This window comes from Monodelphis domestica, chromosome 8 (assembly GCF_027887165.1).
Source record: "Monodelphis domestica isolate mMonDom1 chromosome 8, mMonDom1.pri, whole genome shotgun sequence".
NCBI classification, from domain to species: domain Eukaryota; kingdom Metazoa; phylum Chordata; class Mammalia; order Didelphimorphia; family Didelphidae; genus Monodelphis; species Monodelphis domestica.
Window position 1 is genome coordinate 196,932,831 of NC_077234.1, and position 27,628 is coordinate 196,960,458.

At 37.4% G+C, this 27,628-nt stretch overlaps 1 protein-coding gene across 1 annotated transcript in view; it reads right to left on the reverse strand.

Annotated features, from left to right (window-relative positions):
- Positions 1 to 21,664: 21,664 nt before the first annotated feature.
- SLC9A4 (solute carrier family 9 member A4) overlaps positions 21,665 to 27,628 on the reverse strand; it is a 79,313-nt gene continuing 73,349 nt past the window's right edge. Inside the window, exons 10-12 of the mRNA XM_001371322.5 lie at positions 26,692 to 26,823; positions 25,950 to 26,037; positions 21,665 to 23,743 (exon numbers count right to left, since the gene is read on the reverse strand). Coding sequence (XP_001371359.1) covers positions 23,391 to 23,743; positions 25,950 to 26,037; positions 26,692 to 26,823 — 573 coding nt within the window. The 3' untranslated portion in view covers positions 21,665 to 23,390. The remainder of the gene's footprint in view (positions 23,744 to 25,949; positions 26,038 to 26,691; positions 26,824 to 27,628) is intronic.

The window sequence follows — 27,628 nt, forward strand, 5'->3', positions numbered from 1 at the left end:
TGGAGCACATATGGAGGATCTCCAAAGCTTTGGCCAGGCTGCCAGGTCTATGCTCCTTCTAGGCTGCCATCTTGACTTCGCCTCTTGGTTTCTGTTTTTTCAGAAGACCCTGCTCTCTAAGGTGGGAGATGTGTGGCCTCTCTGGGCTCTGAGGGCTCCTGATAGGATTAGGTTCAGCTGGTTCTTTCAGAAGACCCTGCTCTCTAAGGGGGGAGAGGTTGTGGCTTGCCTGGACTCTGAGGGCTCCTGATGGGATTAGGTTCACCTGGTTTGGGCCAAATGAGCCCTGATGCAATAAGCCTCCTCTTCCACAGTCTGTGTTGAATGCCTGGAGACTGGCCTGGGTTGTTTTCAAGGTAAGCCCTTCACTAGCCCTGAGGTTTTTGTTCTTTCAGAAGCTCTGAGGGCTCCTGATGGGATTAGGTTCAGGTGGTGTGGGCCGAATGATCCCTGAGCCAAAAAAAGGAAGAAAAAAAAAGCAGCAACCTCCTCTTCCACAGTCTGTGTTGGATGCCCGGAAACTGGCCTGGGTTACTTTCAAGGTAAGGTCTTCGGAGCAACCCCTTTGCCAGCCCTGAGTTTTCTGTCCTTTCAGTAGCTCTGAGGGCTCCTGATGGGATTGAGTTCAGCTGGTGCCCTAAAGCTGGGACCTCCCTTGAGACTCAGATGGAAGGACCCAGCCAGGGGGCTATCGGCTTCCCCCTTCTCTCTATGTTTCCCTGCCATCTGTGTTGGGCTCCCCGGAGACTGGCTCAGGTTGCTTTCAAGGTGAGTCCTCAGAGCCCTGAGGTTCCCGCTGCTGCCATGGGCTCAGCACTCTGGGTTGGGGGGGATGGGTCCTGGGACCTTCTTTCTATCTACCCCTTAGATTCGAGTGATCTAGGGTTCTGGCTTTTGGGGTGCGGTACCTTTTGATTCAGGTCCAGGAGGAGGTTTCCGCAGGTCTATCCTGTTGTTGTTCGGTGGCCTAGGAGCACTCTCTTTTCAATCGGTAAGGAAGGGTTTCTGAGGTCTGAACTTTCGCTGCTTCTACACCCCCATCTTGACTGGAAGTTTCCATTTACATAGTATTTTGCTTTCATATATAATTTCAATTAATTCTTACAACAATCCTGTAGGTGCTATTATTTTCCCTATGTTTATGTATCAAATAGAATAGCATCTAAAAGAAAACTAAATGAAAGAAGTAGACAGAAAAAGAGAGACACAGACAACAAAATGATAACAGATACCTCAATGTAACCCTTTCAGACTTAGAGAAATCTAGCAATAAGATATACCAGAAAGAAATTTATTTACAATGGATGCCTAGAAATAACCATAAGAGGCAGTTAAGTGACTCAATTGATAAGAGTTTGGAGCCTGAAGTCAGGAAGACCTTAGTTCAACTGACCATGGGCAAATCACTTTATTTCTGATTGCTAGACTAAGGGATTCACTAGAAAAGGAAATAATACACTATTTCAGTATCCTTGCCAAAAATAGTCCATGAATAGCTATGGTCCATGAAGTCATGAAATGTAAGACATGACTGAATAATTGAGCAACAACATAAATAACAATGGGAAACAAAAATATATACATATATATTCCTCAACTTTGCTTGGCACTTTTACAAAAAGTAGCCATGTACTAGAGCTTTTTAAAAAATCCGCATAATTCAACAAAACAAGAATATTAAACACATTCTTTACTGGTCATAATGAAATATAATCAATAAAGAGAATTTGAAGACAGAATTCAAATTTAAATGGAGATTAAACAATAATATCTTAAGAATGTGCAACCCAAGGAATGAATCATAGAAACAACATATAATTTTTATCAGAGCAAGTAACAATGAGACAATGTATTGAAATTTTTGGTGTACAGCCAAATCATTTAAGAGTTAAATCTCTAAAGACTTTCAAGAACAAAAGAAAGAACAAATTAATGAACTGAGCATGTGACTTAAAAAAAAAACTAGAAATATAGGAAGTCAAATGATAAGAATGTTCTGTACTCCACTGACCAATCTCTCAGGAAATATATTAAATAGAATTTGCACCAGAATAAACATTGAATTCCTCCATCTTATAAAAGTCTACCCAGGATTGTCCCTTGGTGGCTAAATACTTTGAGGAAGAGGCTACTCTAGGGAAAAAGAGATCACATACACTTTTATTAGGGAAGTACAAAAACACTCAAAACACCCTCTGAACCCCTGCCCCCATCAAAATCTGATAGATTACTTTAAAATAATAATAAGTAATCATTGCTATTTACTACTTTATAATTTTTAGTAACTATAAAATTACCATTTTATTGTTTTTAATTCCTGATCCCCTGGAAATTACAAATCTTGACTTATTGGCATATAGTTTATGAAAACTTTTCTTCTAACTATGAATGTAACTCTTTCAATGATTATTACCTAAGAAAATATAAAATATAAATGCAGGAATTTGTTTTGTTTCATTTTGTTTATGATGATCTAGCAACTAGAACTGTGCCAGTCAAAAGTGTCTGGTCAATAAATGATTGAGTGAATGAATGATTGTATCCTTATTTTCATATGAAGAAATTGCGGTTCTTAGAGATGACTTGCCCATGGTTATGCGAGCAGTAATATTGTTATATTCTTTTAGTGATCAAGTTTTCTGATTCCAAATTCAGTGCTTTTCCTACTGGATTTCCCTCCCCTCTTAAAAATGTACACAGATTCTTATGAGTCATTAGGAAAGAAATACTTTGTGGGATTTAGAACTATGTCTATGTGTTGCTCTTCTGGAAGCTGAGTGGACGTAGCTTAACTGGCAAGCAAACTTTAATCCTAAGAACTCAGCCAAGATGTATGGTGCAGTCCAAAGAAAGTCAGAACTGGAATTAGGAAACATCTAAATTCAAATCCCAATCTGTTATTCACCGGTTGTGTGATTCTGCACAAGTCACCTAATCTCACTGATTCTCAATTTTTTTTGGGTGGAATATGGAGTTAAGAAAGCTGAAAGTGGTTCATCAAGTTGAGCTGCTTCTTCAATTACCTTGATTCATTGCAAAGACAATCCCATGAAAGATAGGGCACACACACACACACACACACACACACACACACACACACACACACACACACACCTCTCTATACTCCTCCATGATGCTACCAAAACCTCTTCCTTCTATTATATCACCATCCCTGCCACCCACCTTCCAACCCCCTGTTCCCCCCACTTCGCAGAGTACATTCCTGCAATGCCTCCTTAAGGATTCTGAGTCTGCGTGTTGCTATTTTCATCACTTGACCACAAGAAACTCCTTGTGGTCGTAGAGTGAAACTTAAGAAATTCCAGCTATATTGTCTAACTTCAAAAGTTGAAAGTCATCTCTAGGGAAGTAAGGCTGGAATAGCACACCGCGTTGCTAAACCCCAGGCACATTGAAACTGCCAGGCTTTGTTGTACCCTGTGGGAGTATCCTGGATCCTGGATCTTTCTTTTCATTCCTTCCTTTTGTGACTAACCTCCTTTTCACAGTATTATCTATCTCCCTCCCCCTTTCCTGTAAAAGCTTAGCCAGAGAGGTAGTCTCTTTGACTTTAGCTTTTTTTTGGACTTTTTCAGCTGCCTTTTTAAAGATAGTACAGTTAGATAACAAAGTAGCAACCTGAAACACTTCCAGTAAAAGAAATCAACTAAACACAAGGACAACCTTGACTCTGGAAACAGTATACCAGTGAAACCTCAAGTCAGAGTTTCACTTGCTATTAATTACTCAGGAAAGATTCTTGTAAAGAAACAAAATAAATGAAGCACTGTGGTGCTTCCTTCCTTTTAACTAGTCCAGGACCATGCTGATAAGGAACACCTGTCATTTTTCTAAGCTCAGGAAGCAATGCCAAGCATTTTTGGTATCTCCATTACTTTAAGCAGAAAACTCAAGGCAAAAATGAGACTGCATACGGATAAAACAGCCATATCTAAGAACGGTTTTGTCCATCTTAACAGATGCTATTCACTGTGAGATTTACTTAGTAACAGTGATGACAAGAACTCAGAAGTTAGACGTTTCCCTGCTACTGCAGCCATTTTTTGACCTTCTTTTAAATGTCATTTTAAAATGACCATCTTTGGCATTTCAGATCATTAAGGGAGGTGGAAAAAGAAGCACCAGTCTAAGTCAATTCAATACATCAAACATCGGTAAGCCCATTTATTACGCGTAAGGCACTCTGCTAGGAGTTAAGGATACAAAGACAACAATGGGCATAATAGGGAGAATCCTGGACTTGAAGGCAGCACAACCTGAATTTGAATTTTGGCTCAGACACTAAATAGTTCTATGATCTTCAATGAGTCACTTAACTTCTAAACCTCCATTTCTTCATCCATAAATTGGGGCAAAGAATATTTTTAACATTAACTCATGAGTAGTTATGAAGACTAATTATATCTATATGCATATGTAATGTTGAATATATAGATACATGTCTAATTCTATGGGCAGCTAGGTGATTCAATGGATAGTCTACCAGAACTAGTCAGGGAACATGAGTCCAAATCTAGCCTCAGGCTCTTACTAGCTATGTGACCCTGGGCAAGTCATTGGACACTGTTGGTTTCAGTTTCCTCATCTGTAAAATGAGCTTGAGAAGGAAATGGAAAACCACTCCAGTATCTTTGCCAAGAAAACCCAAGATGGAGTCACAAAGAATTGGAAATGACTAAAATAACCAAATAACAACAAAAATATATCTCTATATATACATATATTCACATCACTTATCCATCTAACACATACAAATACATAGGTACAAATATATATGTATACACATGTATATAAATACATTAATCTCTATATTTCTATCTATATCTATTTTTATCTCTCCATTTATCTATATTTAATATTCTCATTAGGTCCTCACACAAACTCTGCAAATCGATGCTACAATTATCATTTCCTCAATCTATTAATTATTTTGCTATCTTCTAATCACTATGCTAAAGGGTAGAGATACAAATGTAAGCAAAAAAGAAAGATAATCCCATCTAATAAAGAATTTATATTTTAACAGGGGTAGAGATGAAAGGCATTGTGTAGAAGCCCAGAAAGTCAGAATTAGAGCCAGGAGAGGAATGAAGAGTGGCTGACTCAGGCCTCTCTCCAAAATGTAAGCCCTGGGAGAAATTCATCAATTAGAGAAGGGGACTGGCATGGTAGATGGGTATTACAGAGAAAAGAAGCACTAAGTACAGAAGGAGGTTCCAGGTTTCCTGGGTAAAACTATAATAGAAGGGTGTATGTGTGTATGCAGGTATGTGTATAATAATATTAAATACAAAATAATAAAATATATAGATATATAATTTATTGTATGTTATCATATAGCATAATTATAATTTTTATTAAATTACATATTTATAATTTAATGTGTTATATATTATGTATTATTTTATATTTTATTTGAACATATTTATTTTAATATATTACATATAATTACACATGACATATTCATAGAAAATTTGTTATGTATTTTATGTAGTATGTGTATATATTTGTGTGTATAAATATTGTCTATTTATATAAATATAACAATTATTATAAACATGTATGAATTACAGATTTATACACATATTACACATGTATATTACATATGTTTATAATGTACACAGATATATTTGCTATATGTATGTATATATAACAGATACTTCATTAATATATGTGTATGTTTACTTATGTTTATATGTAAATATTTATACATATAGAGATCAAATTATACAATGTGATCTTAATATCTGCATAGACTCACATGCATGAAGTACATGTGTATATATACACACACACAGATGCAGGTATATATGTAAATACAAAAACACACTGACATGCATACAGCACTTTGCAAACCTCAAAGCCCAACATTTTGGTCAGATTTTTTAAAAGATAGAAATGCAATCATTCTTGCCCTCAAGGAGCATCCATTCTGTCTCTGAGAAACAGCCCAATGCAGAGCACTAGGGCAAATAGAAGGAGTATTTGTAGAGTGTGATTTAGATGTCTTTCTGCATGGTAGGAAGAGGCTTTCTTTAGTTTAGTTTTTAGTCTTCTCAACTGGAACCCTAAAGTACACATGGCATGGGTGCAGAGAAGTGTGATCTGACCCCATCGTCTTCCCACCTCAATACACGCCAACAAGTTTTAAGGAGGGGTTGGATGTCCAGGCCTTGGAGGGAGTGGGGAAATGTTTTTAGTTTTGTGTTTGTGACCTTGGACCTAGAGCATGGCTTTTGAAAAAGGGGAAGATGAGAAAACCAGGCCTGGCACCTGCCTCGCTCGTGCTTTCTTCATTTTTCTTCACCTCTCTCTGGCCCAGGTGGAGGTCCCTTCCAGCTTAGGGTGGGCCTGTAGGGTGATTTCAAAGACCCCAGAATCTGAACATTAGAACTAGGGTAGCTATAATTTGTTTTCATCCTATCCGTGTATATTGATGGAAAATAGATTTTAGAGTTCATATTAGGAGGAGAAAACTTTCCCTTTCCCCCAGAATAGATAACAGGCATTTAATAATGTGCTTAATTAGATAACCTCTGTGTATACAGATATCTTTGGATGTATAAATGTGGTTTATAGTGGTAGGGGGAAGAGAAATAACAGTCATTGAAAACTCCCTTAAATCACTGCCCAGATTCCAGGATTTAGAAATTAATTCTATAGGAGAATTTGAGTAGAAAACGAGTCACTACTAAGAATTAGTTCAGTCTTCAAAGAAAAACAATGGGAGTAGTAAACTTTCCTGCAACATCTGTCACTTAAATACCCAGATTCCTCCAGCAATGGGGATTTCTTAGTTTTATCCTTAGGACACTAAGGGTGGTGTATGGGGTGTATGGGGTGCTCAGGGAGGAGTAATATCTTTGGTATGGAAGGCTTGTCGTGCCCTCCTAGGGCAGCTCTCCAACCTCTGACCCCCACCTGACACCCGGTTCTCACTTGTGGCTCCCATTAGGTGCTAGCATGCAGCAGTGGCCACACCCTGGGCAAAGGCTTTGACAGGCCACCTAAACCTTGTGAGGGTAGCCATCGGGTCATCAACCCCTGGTGAACCAGGGCTTTGCTCACCTAGTATGTGAAGACTGTTTTGGTGGAACAGGCGGAAGAAACCAACAAGAAGGTTCAATGGCTGAGAGGGCGACACAGCAAGGCACTGTGGAGTGCTCAGGGCGTGTTGGAGCACAAAAGACAACACGGCCATCCAATGCAGCTGAGGAAGTCTCCAGATGTAACGACTTTTTGTGCCACTGGACCCAGGCTTCCAATGCCGAGAGAGTGGGACTGTCTCTGTGCATCGACTTTTCCACTTAAATCTTCATGCACAAGTGTCTTTGTGCACAAAAACACACAAAGACAATAGTCATCCTCAGTTACTGAGAGACTACTATTACTACTACTATCCTTAGGACAAGGGAGAGGGGTAACTCCTGTATCCAGCTTTTCTCTGCTTTGCAGATTTATCAAATTTGAATGAATCAGATTATTGATCATTTAGTTCAAGCCTCCAGCCAGAACAAAGCTTGGTCCTTTGGACAGATATTCAAACTTCTGTATACTATGAGGCATTCACTGGCTCATTTTTGAAGCTCTCTCTTTGCTAATAAGGACACACACAGATCAAAAGAACTTATGACCTCTCATAATTTTATATCTATAGTGAACAAGCTTTAAAGTACTAATTTAATCAGAAATAATGGACAGTCTTGAAGAAAAGAGGAACTCTGGAATTCATCCCATCTATCTTGGCAGAAGAGGAGTTAGGAAGGAGGAACTATAACTTGTCTCAATCTTTCTTAGATATCTTGAGGAGAAACAGTTGAATAAGCTTCTTTTCAGGGAAGCAGTGACTAATTGCTCCAACTTGCCTTCAACATTTTCTTCTCTTGATTCAACTTTAATTTTGCCTCCTTACTCCCACTCATTTGACTCCATTTAACCAACTTCTTTCTCTCTTTCCTAAAGGTCAAGTGAACCAGTGCTAACTCCTTTGGCTTGTTCTACTATAGGTTTGCCTGACTCAGAAGTCAAAAAAGTCTTAGCTTCTCCTATGACAAGAAGAACGAACACCGTCCATCCCTAAAGCTCACCCTGCTATTTTCAAAAAGCTTCTCTCTATCTTCAGAGTTCCTTTTTTAAAAGCCTATTATTAGCATGAATAACAAGCAGGAATGTCCTAAGGCAAGTAAAACATTTTGATCTCACAATTGTCCCTGATAGTGAGATAAAAACAATAATTTGTTTATAATTTGGCTCTGAAAAGGGATAACGTTCAAAATAAATAGGAAAGTTAAGAGATGAGCATCATTGTATTAAGAATATATATTAATGCAATACTTCTTGGGAAATCACTCCCCAACTCACCCTAATATTGGCACGTTGGGTCTTCAAAGGTGTGGCTCTTTCTACTCTCAGTTTTCTAGGAGTAATCCTAAGGGTAGTCATATTCCTAAACATAAGATCATGAGCCCCTACAGGTGTGCTACTCCTTAATCAGCCCATAGATTCACTTAGTTCTTCAGTAAGGGTATTTAATGAAATGGCATTGTAAGGACAATAGTTGTAGAACATTCTCCTCAAACAGTAGGGACACACTATTCAACAAATATGCTCAGAGTCCAAGATGGGGGAAGAGAGGATAAGAACATGAAGTAGAATTGTAGTGGGGCACACAAATAGGGAATGGCTAAGGTTAACTCAGAACTCCAGAACAACAGAGCAGAGATGTCCTTTATCTCCCCAAATGGTACTTGTAAAGTTCAGTATGTCATTGGGCTGACTTTGCAAGCCCGGCTCTCTGCAGGGTGGCAGGGTCTGTACTGGACCAGTTGATAAGCTTTTGATAATCTAGGTTGCATCTACTAGGGTTTGGTCACTCTGTTGGAACCTCCAATAGGCTATTCGATTGCATTAAGCAGGTCATTTAGTGGCTGTGCTGTTTGCTACTGTTTTACTGAGTCAGGAAGTCTCCAAAGGTTGCTAATGGATAAGGGTGAGGCAAGTGACTCAATCAGGCAGACTGTGACTGTATTCAAAATGGTGGGAGTGTCATGAAGCTCTTTTTATCAATGTCAATGCCCTTAGCTTAGAAAAGAATAAGCTTTTTCACTTTTTCTTCCTAGAGACTCATCTTTGATGTTATTTGCTACCTCCAGATTCGATATAAGGTTTGCTTCTCCTTTTGACAAATTCTTCATCTGCTCATAAGGTCCTTCTTTCTGTGCATCATTCCATGTTGCTTTAGGGCGGTCAGTTTTAGTTCGGCCATTTTCACCCCCTCTACTCTTTTGGGAATCTTATGTAGATGAGTATTTAAGAACGAAGGTGTGATTGCACCTTTAAATGCACTCTGCAAGCATGCTCATTTTCTTCATATGTAATTAATATATCCTTGTCTCACATTCCAGAAAGGTTGTCTAGTTTCCCTGAAAGTTTTTCTCTTGTCTCTGCCTTTTGTCTTATGTAGACTGTCAGCTTTTGCTGAAGTTTCTTTGGGGCAGCCTCCTTATAATCATGTGAGGAAACCTGAGAACCAGAAGGGGAATATAAAAGATCATCTAGCTAAAGATCAATGGAGGCAAAAATAAGAGGTATTGTCTTTAAAATATACTATAGACCACATAGGCAGAAAGAAGAAATGGATGAAGGGTTTGGGAAATATTACAAGCCTATTAGAGAAGTATGATTGATTAGTTATAGAGAACTTCAAAACTATAATCTTCTGATGGAACTCTCTTTGCACCCAAAGCAAAGCAGCTAATAATTTCATGGTCTGCCTTAATAATTTTATTCTTCAAAAGTAATAATAAAGAAGACATGTTATTTTATCAGTCAGTCAATAATTTTTTTATTAAGTGCCTACTATGTTCCAGGCAATGTGATAAGAGGAGAAAGACAGTGCCTGTCATCCTTAAGGAGCTCACAATCAAATTGGGAAGACAACAAGCTAAAATCTACAAATAGCTATCTACAGGGTAAATAGGAAATAATAGGGAGAAGGAAGGCCTAGAATTAAGAGAGATTGAGAACAGATTTTAAAGAAATCTAAGGAAACTGAGTAAAATAGAGAGATGGAGGAAAAACATTCCAGACATAGGGCTCAGCTAGAGAAAAGGCCTGGAGCCAAGAGACAAGCTACCTTATTCATGGAACAGCACCTCGGCCAGTGTCATTGATACAAAGAGTATATGGCAAGGGATAAGGTATGAGAGCATTGGAAAGGCAGGAGGTTATGAAGGGCTTTGAATGAAAGAGAAGATTTTGCGTTTGACCCTAAAGATTATAGGAGGTGATGAACTGGAGTTTATTGAATAGTTAAATGACATGATCAGATCTGAGCTTTAGGAAAATCACTTTGATGGCTGAATGGAGGATGAATGGAATTAAGAGGGACTTAAGGCAGGTAGACACACCAGCAGGCTATTTACAATATGCCAGGTGTGAGGTGTCATTGGCATATACCAAGTAGTAACAATGCCAAAGGAGGGAAGAAAAAATATTAAAGAGATATTAAAAAGGGGAAATTGACACACCTGAGAAAAATATTGAATATGAATTGTGAGAGGTAATGTAATGAGGAGTCTAGGATAACATTTAGACTTTGAACTTGAGGGACTGAGAGGTTAGTTTCCTTTGAAAATAATAGCAAAGGTGAGGAATAAGGGAGGGAAAGAGTTAGGGAGAAACACAATAATTCCTGTTTTGGACTTATTGAGTTTATGATGTTTACTGGACATCAAGTTTGAGACTTTAGAAAGCCAATTAGAGATTGGAGATTGAAGGTCAGCAGAGAGGCTAGGAAAGGATGTGTATGTTTAAGAAAAAGATAATAAGTGAGACCATCAAGCAGAGTAGAATGGGGGAGAAGAGAGGAAGGAACAGGACAGAACCGTGTGGAACACCTGTGGTAAGTGGGGGTGACCTGGATAAGGACACTGAAAAAGAGGAACCAGATAAGTAGGAGAACCAAGAGAATACTGCTCTAGGAAACTAGAGAGAAGATATTATCAAGGAGGAGAAAATGATCAGCAGACAAAGGCTGCATAGAGGCCAAGGAGAATGAGGATTGGGAAAAAGTCATTGGATTTGGCAACTCAAAAATTAATGGCAACTTTGAAGAGTGCACTTTTCCTGGAATAAGGTCAGTAGCCAGATTGTAAGAGGTTGAGAAAAGAGAAGTGAAGACACCCATCATAGAAATCTTTTCAAGAAATTTATAAACACAAAGGACAGGCCTTCTAAGGTAGATTTTCACTGATGAGGAAAAATTGGTTGCTGGGAGGAGGAACCTTCCAAATGCTGGGAGGAGACACCATGTAGGAAAATAGACCGATCCACTTTAGAATTTGTGATAGAAAGTGAGAAAAAAGTTTGCATTTTTTTGGCAATGCACTCTAGATTATTGGGGAGAAAATTTCAATGGGTTCAAAAAGAGGACAAAATAGATATAATAAGTTAAAATTCTATGGATAAAGTTAGCCCCAAAGGAAGAGGAAATTCTTAAGATGCAAAGAGAAACAGTTTTGGTGAAGAGAGAAAAGGGGCATTGCCTAAAAAGCAGGATATGAATGCTCAGAAAACTGGCATACATATATATATATATATATGCATGTGCACACATTCATACATACATATATGTATATATACATATGTCTATATACATGCACATATATACTTATATATTTTATTATATTAAAATAAATATACAACCTTAAACATTATATATTCATTATAACAAATACATTTAATATATGATGAACAATTTTTATATGCCAAATTTTATAGAAACAAAGATATAGATATATACAGGAAATGAAAACAGGGGCAGACAATGGAGACTAAATAAAAAGTAAAGCATGATATCATAGCAATGGTTTTAGGACTGAGGCTGAAGTTGGCAAGGAATGTTAAACATAACAAAACTAGTTTTTAAAGCTACATTGATGGAAAGAAGTAGATCAACAAAGGAATCTGAATGTCTCAATGATGAGAGTGAGACAGTTAATAGGGAAGAAAGAGGGGGCAGCTAGGTGGCTCAGTGGATTGAGCTTAGAGATGGGAAGTCCTGGGTTCAAATCTGACCTCAGACACTTCCCAGCTGTGTGACCCTGGGCAAGTCATTTAACCTCCATTGTCTAGCCCTTACCACTCTTCTGCCTTGGAGGCAATACACAGTATTGACTCCAAGATGGAAGGTAAAGGTTTTTATTTTTAAAAAATAGGGAAGAAAGAATTGATGCTGAGTACTCTTAATTTACTTCAATTTTTTTTTCTGCCAAGAAGCATCTTTGAATGGGACAGGACCAAACAAAATGGCTAAAAGTTAATATCCAAGATGAGTAAGGTGAGCATGCAAGAGCAGGTAGCTGCCATTGTGGAATCCAAGTTACTTGACCTATGTAAACAACATCCTACAGTAAGTATGAATGAGCTAGCAGATGTGATGGCTGAATCACTGTCAGTGATCTTTGAAGGGTGACTGAGAATGAGATAAGTAATGGGGGATTGGAAAAAGGCAGGTGTACCAATTTTTAAATGAGAAAAAAAGGAAGTCAATGCAATCTGCTAATTACAAGTCATTAATTTTGACTTCAATTTCTGGCAAATTTCTAGAACATGTTATTAAGAAATAGTAAACATCTAGACAAGGAAGTGGTGAAGACTAAAAGCCAGCATTACTTCATCAAGAACAAGTTGTTCTGGAATAACTTCATTTTCTTTTTTTGGCAGATTTAAAGGGTTGGTAAAACAGGGGAATGTTACAAATGTAATTTACTAAGATTTTAATAACATATTCATTAAAGTATTTCCTGCTATTCTTTTGGAAAAGATGGAGATATGTAGGCTAAATGACAATTCAATTGGGTGGATTTGAAGCTCGTGGAATGACCAAAGCTAAAGTTTTTACTGATGTTTTGATGTTGCTTTAGAAGGAGGTCTTCAGTAGAATGATCCAGGCATCTATACTTGTCCTTATGCTGAATAAATATCTTATGAAAGATTTGTGTGACAGCATCGAACACTAGAATCAGAATCAGAAAAGCCCATGTTCCAATCCTATTCCATATCTATATGAGTTGTGTGATCTGATAAAGTCATTTTTACTTCTATGGGCCACAGTTTCCATCAGCAAAATAAGGGGATTTGACTCAGTGGTTTTTATGGTCCTTTCAAATGAGATATTTGTAATTGCTTAACACAGTGAATGCCTGGCACATAGTAAATGTTTAATAAATGATTATTCTCTTTTCTTGTTCTTCTTCCCACTCTCAAACTATTCTTCTTTAAAAACTTTCCAATGACATGACATTTAATCAGGATTAGTATAAAATCTTATATAGCAGTTGAACTAATCCATGACATAAGAAGATAGTAATTTTGTCTGAAAAATATTTTGGGGTTAAATATGAATGCCGTTTAGTCATTTTCAGTCACGTCTAATTCTGTGTAACCCCATTTAGGGTTTTCTTGGCAAAGACAGTGGCATGATCTGCCATTTCCTTCTACCCCTCATTTTCAGTTGAGGAATGGAAGCAGAGTTAAATGACTCTGAGATCAGACTCGTAAAGATGAATCTTCCTGACTCCTGGCCTGGTACCTTATTTACTGTGTCACCTAGCTTCAGTTAGACTAAAAACTGATTAATTTGGTATTCATTAATGTGGTGTGGCATTTAAAAGAAATAGTGTTTGACTCTGGAGGGATAATACAGTTTAGGAAGGCCATTAATAAGTTGATCAATGTCCTGGCAAGGACAACAAGAATGGCAAAGGGCTTTGAGTCCAAGTCAGATGAGAACTGATTGAAGGAACATTAGCATGAAATAGAGAAGACTCTAGGAGAAGAGAAAAATTGTCTTCAAGTAGATGAAGGTTTTGGGGTTTTTTTGCAAGAAGAAACCCCAAAGGCACATTCGGAGTAAAGAGTGGGAGTGGCAAAGAGGAACTTGGGTTTGATGTTAGACAAAATCTTCCTGACAATTGATGTTATCCAAAAACGGAATAAGTGGCTTTGGGGAATAGTGGATACTACCTCACTGGAGTCTTCAAGCAAAGGCTAGGAGACCATTTGTTAGGCGTATCATAGGTGGCCTCTAAGGATGGATCTTTCTCTGAGTTGCTGTTCCTCTTTCATTTATGAAATAATACTCAAATAATTTGAGATGCTTGTCCCAGTGAACAAGTTTACTAACTTCTGAACAACCATATATTTTCATTCAATTGATTTTCACAATACTTTAATTTAAAAGCAAGGTCATACCCCCTGCCTCTTCCTCATCTGTTCCGTGAGGATTAGCTAATTAAAAAGAATAAGACCCACACAGCAATTACCATTCAAAGGAAAATCCAATTCAAAAAACATACAGCGCCTTCCTTGCTTAAATGAATCACCAGAAAAATAATTTTAGTAATTGAGATGAATGGACCAGTTATGCTCTCATCCACTTTCTGCACCTCCCACATATTTTGTGAAAACAGAACTTCCAAATCTTTACTGCTCCCAAGGTAGTTCATTTAGTCATTTTTTAAAAAAGAGGTCCTATATGGAAGTATGAGTACATTGTGACAGGCCGGAGTCCCTCTGTTTCCTGCTACTAGGTTTTCCATGTTGGAGAAAGGGGCATTGATGTAATAGCACTTCATTGTTAAGTTCTTCTTTCTTCAAGAATGATGTCTGAGAATGTGGAACAAACATCAAGATTTCATACTTTGATTTGTACTCTTTGTCACTTTGCCATTTTGTACTAGAACTGGAGATCGCAATCCTCTGATTTTGTAATTAACTCACATTTGTATTGTGCTTTAGAGTTTGCAAAGTACTTTTCTTCCAATTCTTCTGCAAGATAGGCAATGCCAGAGTTATTAGCCCTGTTCTAAAATAAGGAAACTGAGGCTCTGAGAGGTTCTAATTTGCCCATGATCATACAGCTAATGTTTGTAGCAAGATTCCAGCCCAAGTGCAATTCTTCAGCCACTGGACCATGTCATTTCCCATTCCACCTACCTAGCAGAGCTTTGACTGTCTTGCTAAGTGCCTAGAATCTTGAATATAAGTCTGGGCAGTGGAAAATTCTATTCCTCCTCCATCACAGTTGCTGAGGCACCCACAAAACTAGAGCTCATTTAGATCTCAGTGTGAAAGACAAAAATTTATTAAATCAATTACCAAGTACAGATGAAACAACAAAGCACTTTGTAATTGCAAGATTGGCTGGCATCGATACAAGTATATCTCAGTTTCTCTTGGATTTTTACCCAATTACCAATTAACAGTGACTGATGTCCCCAGAGAAAGCTTTCCATTCATGCTGTTGTCTTTTCTCAGAGGAAATTAGAAATAAGACAGTTGACAGAATAGAGTTGGAAAAAGCCCCTACAACTCTTTTGTTTGTGTATGAAATACACATGCAAGTTCCTTGAAGAACATATACATATATGTATATATAAATGTATATACATATATATGTGAAATGACTTTTTAAAATAAAAGAAGCATTTTATCTTTTCTAATTTTTGGTATGAAGGAAACATTTTGAGAAAGAAAAAAATTTTCCCACATTTAAATTTTATACTTCCTCATAGGTTTTCATTTATAATTTTAAAGAAATGATTTTAGGGGAAAATTAAACCAGGAGCTTTCATCAGCCTAGGAACCAGACCACTTACCCTCCAGTCTTTATCTTCCAGGACCTTTGCAGATGGTCCCAATTGAGTCATCTGCCTCTTACCTCTGTGTTCCTAAACCTTCTGTAGTTCTCCAGAGGCCAAACCCCACTGATAGTTCTTGACTATACTTTACCCTGCTCCTGCTTGCGATAAGTCAGGCCTCCCAGGACATAACATTGATCTGCCATGATTTTGGATTGCATGGAAGAGCTGTAACCATTTAATTATCTGTCTCCTTCATCAAATAGTTCCCCAGGCACTGGTATTCTGTTTGAACTCGTTCCTCAATGGTTAGCATATTCTCCCCATACCAGTGAGTCTGAACCCCTAGTTTCTGTTATATTATGTTCCCACTCATAGTTGCCAGCTCCCTTACTTCATTCTCCCTCAACTTTAATCCCCCAAAGTCCGTGGCACATCTGCCCATCCCTCCACTGGACTTTCTAGATGCCTGCTCGATAATTTAAAAGAAAAAAAAACAACTTGTTTCATCTTAAGTCTTATTTTTTCTCACTGCTTCCATCTTCTGGCTCTCACTGACTTCCTCCTGATGACACTAACTCCCTGGGAACTTTTGTTGTATCCAGCTGAACTTTCATACCTAGCTAACTCACTGGTCATGGTGGGAAGTTGGCATACTCCTTCCTCATCATTTCAATTTCCAGCTTCTCCCTCTCTAGCATTATCACTCAACAACAGTCCCTCCTTTGATATTTAAGCTTTTCAAATTTATCATCCAATCTTGAAAACATGAAGGGATGGAATCAAAAGGTACACACATGGCTATTGTTTATGGACCCTCAGATCATTCTTTCCTCAGTGAGTTCAATACAGGATTAAGATTTTTTTTCCTCTCCACTCTAACTCTTACCTATACCAGGGAAACTTAATATAAGATTGAGTCTCCCTCAAGTACTCTTAACTTCCTAGTTGCTCAATCTTCCCAATTCCTATTGCCTACTCCTCCACTCCACTTGAGCTATACACAGAGTTGATTATATCTTTATATCTTTGATCTTGCCAACACCCACAAATGTTCTGCTTCCATGTTAAATTCCTTTATCAAATCAGAATTGTGATTCTATCTCACTCTCTGCCTTATAATTCCTAACTCTATACTTTATTCTCACTTTTACCTCTAATGCCTCCAATTCTCATTTCTTTCCCAGGTCTTCACCCTTGCACTGTCTATATTTTCCTCTTTTAACTGTTTCCATCCCTTGGTAAACCAACTCTATACTATGCTCTATCCTCTAATTCCTTGGTTCCTAGTCCTACTACCAATCATTCCTTGCAAATTTGCAATAATCTTGAGTTACTCCCTCCATATACTACCTTGCTCTTATTTCCATACGGATGAATAGAGGTGTAGAAATAATGAAATCATGCTGATTGGATCTACTACAAGTCTATGCTATACAATCTCAGTGGGGCTTTCCCTGAAGATGCTACATTTACACTCACCTAACTGATTTGTCATACCACTCACCATAGTGATTGTTCCAAATACTTTCACCCTCCCTTATGTACCTTTGCTAATAAATATTGTCTTGCTCAATGATCTGTCTCAGTTTGTCTTTTGTTAAAATTCTACCATAACACTTCCATGACACATATTTCCCCCATTCTCTCAGCTGAGGACATGTCTCATATTTCTTTGAAAAAATTAGCTTCTTCACTGAGAGCTCCCTCTTCCCACCTTCTCTTCATCTCACAAAATTAAGACATCTTCCCTGACTATCTTTTCTTTCATCATTTGATCTTTACCTCATGATCTCATGAATCTTTTTGAAAGGTGAACATCTATGCATGTACCTTTGATCCCACCCCATCTTGTTTTCTACCATGGATTGCTCCCATTATCCTTACTCTTTCACATTTTTAATTTCTCTATATCTATTGATGCCTTTCCTGATGTCCCCAATTGTGTTCCATCTCCCCCATCCTTAAAAAACAAAACAAAACAACTCACTTGATCTTGTCATTCTGCCTAGATACTATTGTATATTTTTCATTCTTATCTTTCTCCTTTCTCCTTGAGAAAGTGACCTATACTCATTGCTTCCACTTATTTTCTTCCTTTGATAATAAACCTGTAATCTGGCTTTCAAGCATCATAATTCAACTGAAACTGTTGTCACTATAAAGTTTTCAATTACCTCTTAACTGCTAGATTTAAGGAATTTTTTTTCAGCCCTCATCTTTCTTAAATTCTCTGTAATCTGACATTATTAATTATACTCTTCTTCTGGAAATTCTCTGCTCTTTAGGTTTTCATGACACTACGCTTCCCTGGTTTTTCTTAAATTTTCTGTCCAGTGATTCTCAGTCTCATTTATTGGTTCTTCCTTCATATCACATCCTGTCATAATGCGTGTACCCCAAATTACTGCTTTGAGTTCTCTATACTCTCTTGTTTGGTGATTTCATCAACTTTCATGGATCAATTGTCTCTACATGGATGATACTCAGATAGACAGCCCTAACTCTGATTTCCTGACACCAACCACTTTTTGGATATCTTGAACTCGATATCCTGTATTCATGTCAAACTCAACATATTCCAAAACAGATATTTTCTCTCCCACCCCACACCTCAATATTCCCTTCTTCTGAATTCTTTTATTACTATCTAGGTACCACCATTATGGATCACCCAGGCTCACAATTTCATTGTTATCTTTTGATCAGATCTTGAACTCACTTCCCAAATGTCAAATCCATTGTTAAACCTTATCACTTCTACCTTCATAACAGTTTTTGTATGTACCCCCTTCTATTCACTCACTCCTGGCCCAAACTCTCATCTCTTCACTGTTGGACAATTGAAATACTCTTTTAGTTGGTGTTTCTGACTCATCCATCTTCCTTTAAATCCACCATCCCCTCAAATTCCCAATGTGATTTTTTTAAAAGTATAGGCCCAATTCTGTCATTCTCCCTACCCCCATTCAATTAACTCCTGTGGCTCCCTATTGCCATCAGAATCCAATACAAAATCTTCTCACTTTTAAGACCCTTCAGAATATGGCCCCTTCGTATGGCCTTACTAGTTTTCTTATTCATTTACTGTCAGGCATTCTATAATACAGGGACATTGGGCTCCGTATACATTCTGGCACATAACATTTCATTTCCTGACTTCATCTTTTCATGTCCTTTATATCTATAATGTACTCCTTCCTCATGTCTGTTTCCTGGGTTCTCTGGATTCTTTTAAGATCTAGCTCAAATCCCACCTTCTGCAGAAGAAATTCCCACCCTTCACTGCTAAAGTCTTTTTTTCTGAAATTCTCTCCATTTACACTGTTTTTACAGACAATAATTTGCATATTGTTTCCTCTGTTTAAGTGTAAACTTTTTGAAAACAGAGATTTAAAAAAACCTTTTCTCTGTATCCTCAGGGAATATGTCTGGTTCAAAGGCCTTAATAAACATTCCTTGCCTGAGAAAAGGATTATCTAAAGCTTTTGGAGTTAAAGGCTCTGAATTTTACCCCAAATATGAAGATGTTTCCCCCTCCATACACAAAAACCAGTTATAATTTCTCCCATTTCTAAGTCTCATCAGAATGAAAGTCAACCACATTCTGTCGGCTGGAAAGTGTAGGTATTTTACACAAAAATGCCTTCACTGAAATCAAACTGATTTGAGTTGTTCATTAGGTTAATTTGCTCACAGGTGGGGAATACCTGGTTGATGATACCAAATCCCTGACTTGAGATTGTACTTCAGATGAGAAATATGCATTCAAATCTGAATCTTCATCCAATCACTCAATCCTTGCAGATGGCAAGACTGGAGAACAAGGGATTCTTGTCTTCAGTGCTCCTACTCTCATTTTCCTGAATCTATTCTCCCACCATCACTTGGTTCATAGAGATAGTCCTAAAAGAGTTAGAAGCCATTTAATTCATCCTCATACTTTTACATTTGAGAAAATAAAGCCAAAGGAAGGCAAGTGACTTGCTCAAAGTCACAGAAGTTAAAAGTTCAGAGGTGGGTTTTAAAAAGAGGTTTTATGATTTCAGGACTAGTATTCATTCCACTGTAACATCCTCTGTCCCTAGGTTTCCTTGGTTGGTTTTTCTTTTCCTCCCTAATAATGCTACAAAAAGTTTCTATTACTGATCTTAGCATTCATTAGAAGTTCCATTTCAGGGAGGCTTTAGCCTTCCTGACATTTTTACAGGCTCTTGTAATCTTCCTCAATAATCACTTCCAACTTCTGAACATAATATTTTTAACTTTTTTTGTTCAGTGTTAAGTCACTTTTTAGTGATGTCTAACTTTTTGTGACCCTATTTGGGATTTTCTTAGCAGAGATATTGGAATGATTTGTGATTTCCTTCTTTTTTCCCCTGCTTCAGCTCATTTTACAGATAAGGAAAGTCAGACCAAATTGAGTGACTTGCCCAGGATCATACAGCTAGCAATTGTCTGAGGCCAGACTTGAGCTCAGGAAGATCACTCTTCCTAGTTCTGAAATTCTATCACCTGTGCCACCTAGCTGCTCTCTTTCTTTTTAACTACTCAATTTCAAATTCCACACATCTATAGGTTCCCCATGTTTCAATTCCTTCCTATTATCATATGCTCATATAAAAACATCTAATACCCATCTCTTATGCATTAAATTGTCAGTTTAGATTTTAGAAAAAAGGAATAAAGGAAAGAAGGATGGAAGGAGGGAAGAATGGAAGTAGATAAGGATGGAAAGAGGAAAGAAGGGAAGGAAGGAGGGAAAGAAAGAAAGAAGGAAGGAAGGAAGGAAGGAAGGAAGGAAGGAAGGAAGGAAGGAAGGAAGGAAGGAAGGAAGGAAGGAAGGAAGGAAGGAGAGAGAGACAGAGGAACAGGTACACACCTGAAACAGGAACATTTAGGGCAAACAAAAAGAGGAGGCTAAAAATGTGACTAGGTTTGAATAAACTTTAGAGAAATTTATGCAAGGTAAATCTGTAAACTACTAAGTGAAATAATGACACTTGATAGCCTTTTGAGACTGACTGCAGAAAGTCAACCTACTCTCCCACAGTAAGCCCCTTGGTGTCATAGGCAAAGACAAACTACTGAGTGGCATAACAACACTTGTGCTCTTTTGTTTCCTTTCCTGAGGGAAGGAAAAGAAAAGTAGCAAGTCCCTCATTATCTAGCCAAGAGGGAAACCATGCTGTTGACACTGCAGATTCAGAATTGAGAGCTGGGCTCTTGATGTCTGTTGGAGAAGCATATTATGTAAAACTGATACTGAGGGGAATTACAGGAGTGCCCATTACACACTCGACCAATCCCCAGCCTCCACTGCCAACAAGGAAAGCATGAAATGGTGATTGCACTGTATACTGAGACAATATTGGATGATTAAACAAAGAGGCTTTTATCATTTTTTAATTTTGATTTGAATGGGTGCCATTTTTTTTCTCTGTGAACTCTACAAGTCAACTATGGCAATCAGAGTCTCTAAAGGGGCCCCTCTTTTTCTTTGGCTTCCCTCAATCAGCAGCTAATGGTAAAAACTGCTTTGTTAAGAAGTACCTTTATCCCTTATTCATCAGATTTCTTAGCATTGTCAGGGCCAACACTGCTTTTCTGGATAGCCAAATGCCACTACAGTAAATATTTAAAAAAGGATTAAAATCTCAGTTCCATTGCATGCTCTACTTAGATGAGATATAATTTCCAATAGTTTTTTTCAACTATCTGAAAAATGGTACCAACATTTAAGAGTAAAATGTTACCATATAATCAACTGGCATGGCTATAGCGCTGAACCTGGGATCAGAAAGATTTGCATTCAAATCCAGGCTCCGACTTTTATCAGTGGTACAAACCTCAGCAAGTCACTTGACCCCCATCTATCTCAGTTTCCTCAAAAACTGCAAAATAAAGAAGATAATAGCACCTACCTTCCAGAGCTGTTGTGAGGTTCACAGTTCTTTGAAAATTCAAAGCACTAGCTGTTATTATTAACATGAGATTGGTTTTCCTTGAGTTAATACTTTTTATTGACATTTTGTCCTAATCAACACATATACACATTTGAAGATTGGTTTTCTTTATTATTTTGTTAGAGTATGAGATGTTTAGAAATAAGTGAGAAAAGGTATCTTATCAGTTTGTCCTGCCAAGTTTCTTTGTGATATTGGACAGCTCATTTTTGATACCTTCTCTCCACATTAGGTTCCTACACCATGTTCTGGTAACATTTTATTACTTCTCTCTTATGGTACTATAAAGTTCATCTTCTTAAAAACAGCTTAAAAACTCTGTATGCAATATGCCATTTGACAAAGAAAGAAATCATAACATTTCTAAAAATCAAGTAAAGCTTTGCAGAGATGTTTTAATAAAGTATTACTTTAAACCAGTATTAGAGCTACGCCTAAAAGATTTTTTTGAAATTTTTAGAACATAAAGTTATAGGGCGCAGCTGGATAGCTCAGTGGATTGAGAGACAGACCTAGAGATGGGACATCCTAGGTTTAAATCTGGCCTTAGATACTTCCTAGCTGTGTGACCCTGGGCAAGTCACTTAACCCCCATTGGCTAGTCCTTATTCTTCTTCCTTGAAACCAATACATAGTATTGATTCTAAGATGGAAGGTAAGGTTTTGGTTTTTTTTTAATTAAAATTAAGATTAAAAATAAAGTTATACTGCTGTACCTAGAGCATTGACCTGAGTTGGATGCTTTCTATAAGGTAATAAAAAAAGATTAGTGGAGCAAGAAAAATCATACTTCCCTATCCACTGACTGAATGATTATTGACATTTATGTCCTATGTCAAATTATGTATAATTTGGAGACAAAGGCTGCTTGCTTTGTAAGAGCACTGGACTAGAGTTCAAGAATTCATTTAACCTTAGACAAATATCTTCACTTTTCCAAGCCTCAGTTTCCTCATCTATAAATTTGCTAGGTGGACTAGGTGACCTTCTGTCTTCCTCATGCCTAGTGGAGTATCCTATACAAAGTTAACACTGAGTCAGTTCTCTTGGTTTGATGATGATATTCAAACATTCAGCTGGAATGTAATGATATGAAAACTTATATTTTGTTTATTTTTGAGGCTTGAAATATAAAATTTTGGTCACACTTTATATTACAAATTCACTTCACAGAGACTAATTCTATGGTCTATGTGTTACCTGTTATTAGTATTGAGTAAATGTTACAAAGTAATTACAGCTTTTCATGATTTAGGATCTAGAGTCCTAAGGATTTATCTCCCCCAGAAATAGGAGACTGTGTAATGAGTGCCTAAATGGGAAATACACCAGAGCAAACAGTTAAAAACTGCACATTCATATGGTACATACAGCACGCACCACTGATCATCCTTGTACCTGAATATTGGCATAGATGGGAGTCTCCAGCTATACCACTTTATGGAAATACTTAGTAATTAATTGCCTCCTGAATAATTATATTTCATCACTCATTAGGAGTTCTCCCACAAAATTGTATCAGCTAAGAATGTGGTTCAACTTGTTTAGTCAAAGTTCCAAAACATGGCTCCGCTGACTTCTCCACAGATGATCTTTCTTCTGCCTTCACAGATACCTATCTAATCTTTTCCTTAGCTTGGGAAAGCAAACCCAACCTAATTGTCCTCCTCAAAACTCTGAAAACTCCTTTTCAAAGGGACAAGGAAAGTCCGAAGACTAACTTGCTGGAGATGAAGGCAAATTCTTGTGGAGGATAAAATTATTTTCTTGGGAGCAGAGGACTATGGGATTTGTGGTATTCTTTTCCATTTCTGGGTTCTGCTGTCCATCTAGGTCCCACTACTCTTGCCCCTTCCTCTTCTTCTTCTCCCGACTCATACTCCTCATCCACTGCATGAAATCGAGGCTTGGGGATTAAAGGTGGTCTTACTCTGCTCATTTGGTCTCCTCGGGAAGCGCTTCTTTGACCACCCAGGTTTAAAGATCTCCCTCCTCTGCGCAACCTCTCCATTGGAATCATTTCTGATTGCTGTCTTCTTTCTTGAAGTGACCCTGTTCGAGTATGTGGCTTAAATGTAACAGAGGAGAAGACTGAATCACCGCTGTCATCATCTGGAGGCCAGAAACAAACAAAATTTGAAAGGAGTAAGGAACAAAGAGCAAGGTGTTTATTTTAAAAGGTCAATGAGTCCTGATGGAATACCAAATGGAGGAATACACTATTCCTGGTTTTGACATTTCCATTAGGCAAGTCACTTGTGGCCTTCAGTTCCCACAACTTTCTCTTCAGCATAATTATTCTCATTTCTAGCTCTCTCAGGGTAGAATCTAACATATTTGCAATATTTTAAATAACACCCCAAATTTTCTAGTCCATTTTCTACCAGCCCACTCTCAACTATGCTGTTCCATTTCCCCCACAGAAATTCTTATTTCCCTGGATGAGTAGATGAGTGAATGTTTTCATTACCAGATTAGTGGTTATAAAGTACTCTGTGTTTCTGAAAAGCAATGCAAGCACTAATGATGTCATAATGTTAGGAAAAGATTCACAGCTCATAGAAAAACGTAATTGTAACCTGGAAAATTAAATGTGACTGAAGAGAAAAGTATTCATATATTGATGATATTTGTTTTTTAATGTAGCTATAAATAATTTCAGCATGATCCTATGAATTTCACAATCCTTAGATTATACAGGCAAATAGGTGGTACAGTAGATAGGAAGGGAGACTAGAGGCAGGAAGACTTGAGTTCAAATCCAGCCTCAGAGACCTACTAGCTGTGTGACCCCAGGGAAATCACTTAACCTCTTTCCCCCTCAGACTTGATAGTGATAGCAACTACTTGCCAGGATTTTACAAGAATAAAATGAGATAATACATATAAAGTACTTTGCAAACCTTGTTATTGTGCTGGTGCAATAACCAGCCTATTGAGTTAGTAAGCAAAAGGAAGTAAAACCCAAGAACCTACTAAAAGGCTTAACATAATTCCTTCTATGGAAAAACACCATCCATGTGCTTTCAGTATCCAGTAAGTAGGACTAGCATTTTTCATCATGAAATGAAATGAATGACACAATGTAGATCTCATTAAACTCATATTGTACATTTCAAATACCTAGACATACATTTAATATAACTTGTTTCTCTATTTGCCAATTCAGGCATATTTTGAAAGAAACATTTGAATAGCCTTTTTAAAAAACCCTTAGCTTTCACCTTAGAATCAATACTATATATTGGTTCTAATGCAGAAGAGTGTTAAGGGCTGGGCAATGAGGGTTAAGTGACTTGTCCAGGGTCACACAGCTAGGAAGTGTCTGTGGCCAGATTTGAACCTAGGATCTCCTGTCTCATGGCTTGGCTCTCACTCCACTGAGCCAACCAGCTGCCCCCAGAATATCCTTTTAATAGCCATCTTTGTAATATCAGTCGTCTACTGGTAGTAAATGTTTGCAAGACATGGAACACAACAGGATCCAATGAGATAAAGTAAATATTATAGAGAGAGTATAAGGAGAGATGTATAGTGGGTAAAAGCAACAAAGAAGGAATTTAGAAGAGCAGGGCTAAAAGATACCATAAGGGAAATGTATGATAGAAAAAGATGAATGATTATTATGTGCCAGGAGTGAGGAATGACCAGAAAGATGGCTTGAATGTTATTGGTGACCTCCAAATGGCAGAGAAAAGTATTGGTAAGCTTCCATTATGATGACTGAACTCCTTGTATTGAATTGATGATCAGACATGAGCCAGAGGTCAGCATGGACGAGATACAATCTATCACCTGAAAGTACTAGTTGATAAAACAATTTCTAATCCAAAAATTCTCCTGAAGAGTTTGAATCATTTGAGCTATTCATATTTGAATGATATTTTACCAGATAGAAACAAGTTCATGTTTCCGAAAGATTAAATTCTGAACTAGGCTGAAATGATTTAAAATTAAAATTTAAAATTATTTCTTTGACTAAAACAAATTGATAAAGAAAAAAGAAAGAAAATCAAAAAGAACCCAACTTGGAAGAATTCAAAACAATTTTACTTTCAACTGTCTTGAAGAACTTTTAAAAAAATATTTTTTTTCTATCAACTTTGGGTTTGGGGGTGTTTTGGTGATGTCACTTTTTGGGAAGAGTATTGGAATTTTTACACTTTAAGAGATTAAAAAAAGAAGAACAGTTACTGGAATATTGTGGTCTGAATCATGAATTATTTTCATAAAAGTGAAAACTTTGAAAAATGTCAGTAGTTTGGAAATGAGCCTTTTTTTTTCATTCTTTGGAAGAAGAGCAAAGCAGACAAATTACCTGTAAAAACACCAGCCCCCGTTTCTCTGTTTGCTGAATGAGGATTGCTATAAGGAAAGGAGAGGTAGCGGATATTTTTGATGCCACTCTACATGCAACAAGAGAAAATTATACAGTAGGTTAGTTGGTAGAGATGGACCTTTAGAAGGCAAATGAAATTAGACAATACACATACACACTATAATGGGTGCAGTTTAATCCACTAACTATATGTGTATTGAGCACCTATTTCCTGCCAAGCACTGAAGGCAGAAGTGAAAGAAGCAAGAGCTAAAAGCGGTTAAAGAGGTTGCTGGAACCAACTTAACCCAGTAGGTTGGTAGGGCTGCCGTAGAATCTTCTGGAAAACCCAGACCACAACAGGCCTCCCAGGAGAGTCCTGACTTTGCATGTTTTGGTTCTGGGTACTTTGGTCCTAACATATACTGGAAAGTTGACATCATAACTAGAAATTCTTTGGCAAATACAAATTTTGACATGAGTCAACATTCTTCTGAGGCCTGAAGGAAGGGTGAGGAGGTTTCCATGACATCCAGCATCTCGTATTTTTTTTAGTGGTTCCAGATTAAAAAAAAATTAATGACTAATTTCTATGAAAGTTAAAAATTAAATTTGAGGGGCTTAAGTTGTATAACTTACAGACTTAGGTAAATTCGATAGGTGCTCAATAAATATTAATAAATAAGTGAATAAATATATGGATGAATTTTTCCATTGCAAGTAAATAAATAACAACTTGTACCGGTTTTCCCCAGGGCAGGCTATTGCCTTTCCTCAGACTCTCCCTGAAGGTATGTTGGCGACGGATTAGAATTTCCTTTGCTTGTTTCTCACTTGTTTCTGTCCTTAGGTTATACTTATTGTAGGACAGGGTCTGAAATGAGAAAGAGATTATAGATACATGCTGTTTATTTTGTAAGTATTTTCAATATAGCATTTAATGGAGGCAAAATTATGAATTTGATTAAATTCATTTTTATTGGACCTTCTTTTCCCCTTTTCAATAAACTCACTGAGATGTACAGTGCATATGTTTTCCCCTGGTTGCCCAACATCTCACCTAGATATTGTTAGATTAAAATTAATATCTAATAACTCCAAGTATTATATTTTATAATATTTATTAATAATCACTTGAAGTAGAAGAAATAAAAGGACAAAAGTAAGAGCCTGAGTAAAGCCAGCTTTCCCAGCCACAATCAGGGAGAAAGAGCCCAAGAGAGGAGGTTCTCTGTCTTAATATCCAACATGAGAAGGAACATGGGGAGCTGGGAAGGAGAGTTCTGAGAGCAAAATTTTAATTCTACAATATGCTCTGCTAAAGTAGTGATGCATATTCCCTCATCAAACTTAGCTCATCCCATGTTCCTCAGTGATTTGTTGCGAATTGTAGAACTAACCCAATAAACAGCTTGGTATTGAGATGATCTTGGGTGACAGTGGTGCCATTATTCCCAGCATAACATCATTGCATTGCATTTTAAGTCATTATCAAAACCTTAAGCTAGAAGAAAATTACTAGAATTGAAATGGTGCCTCAAAGTTAAAAAACTGCTTTGCAAATATTTTCTCATTCTTCTCCACAAAATCAGCAGACTATCATCTGTCCAGAGAATATTTATCTACTCATTTGAAACTAAATATAAAAGTATTTTTCTACTGTTTTGCTTGGCCTGGTC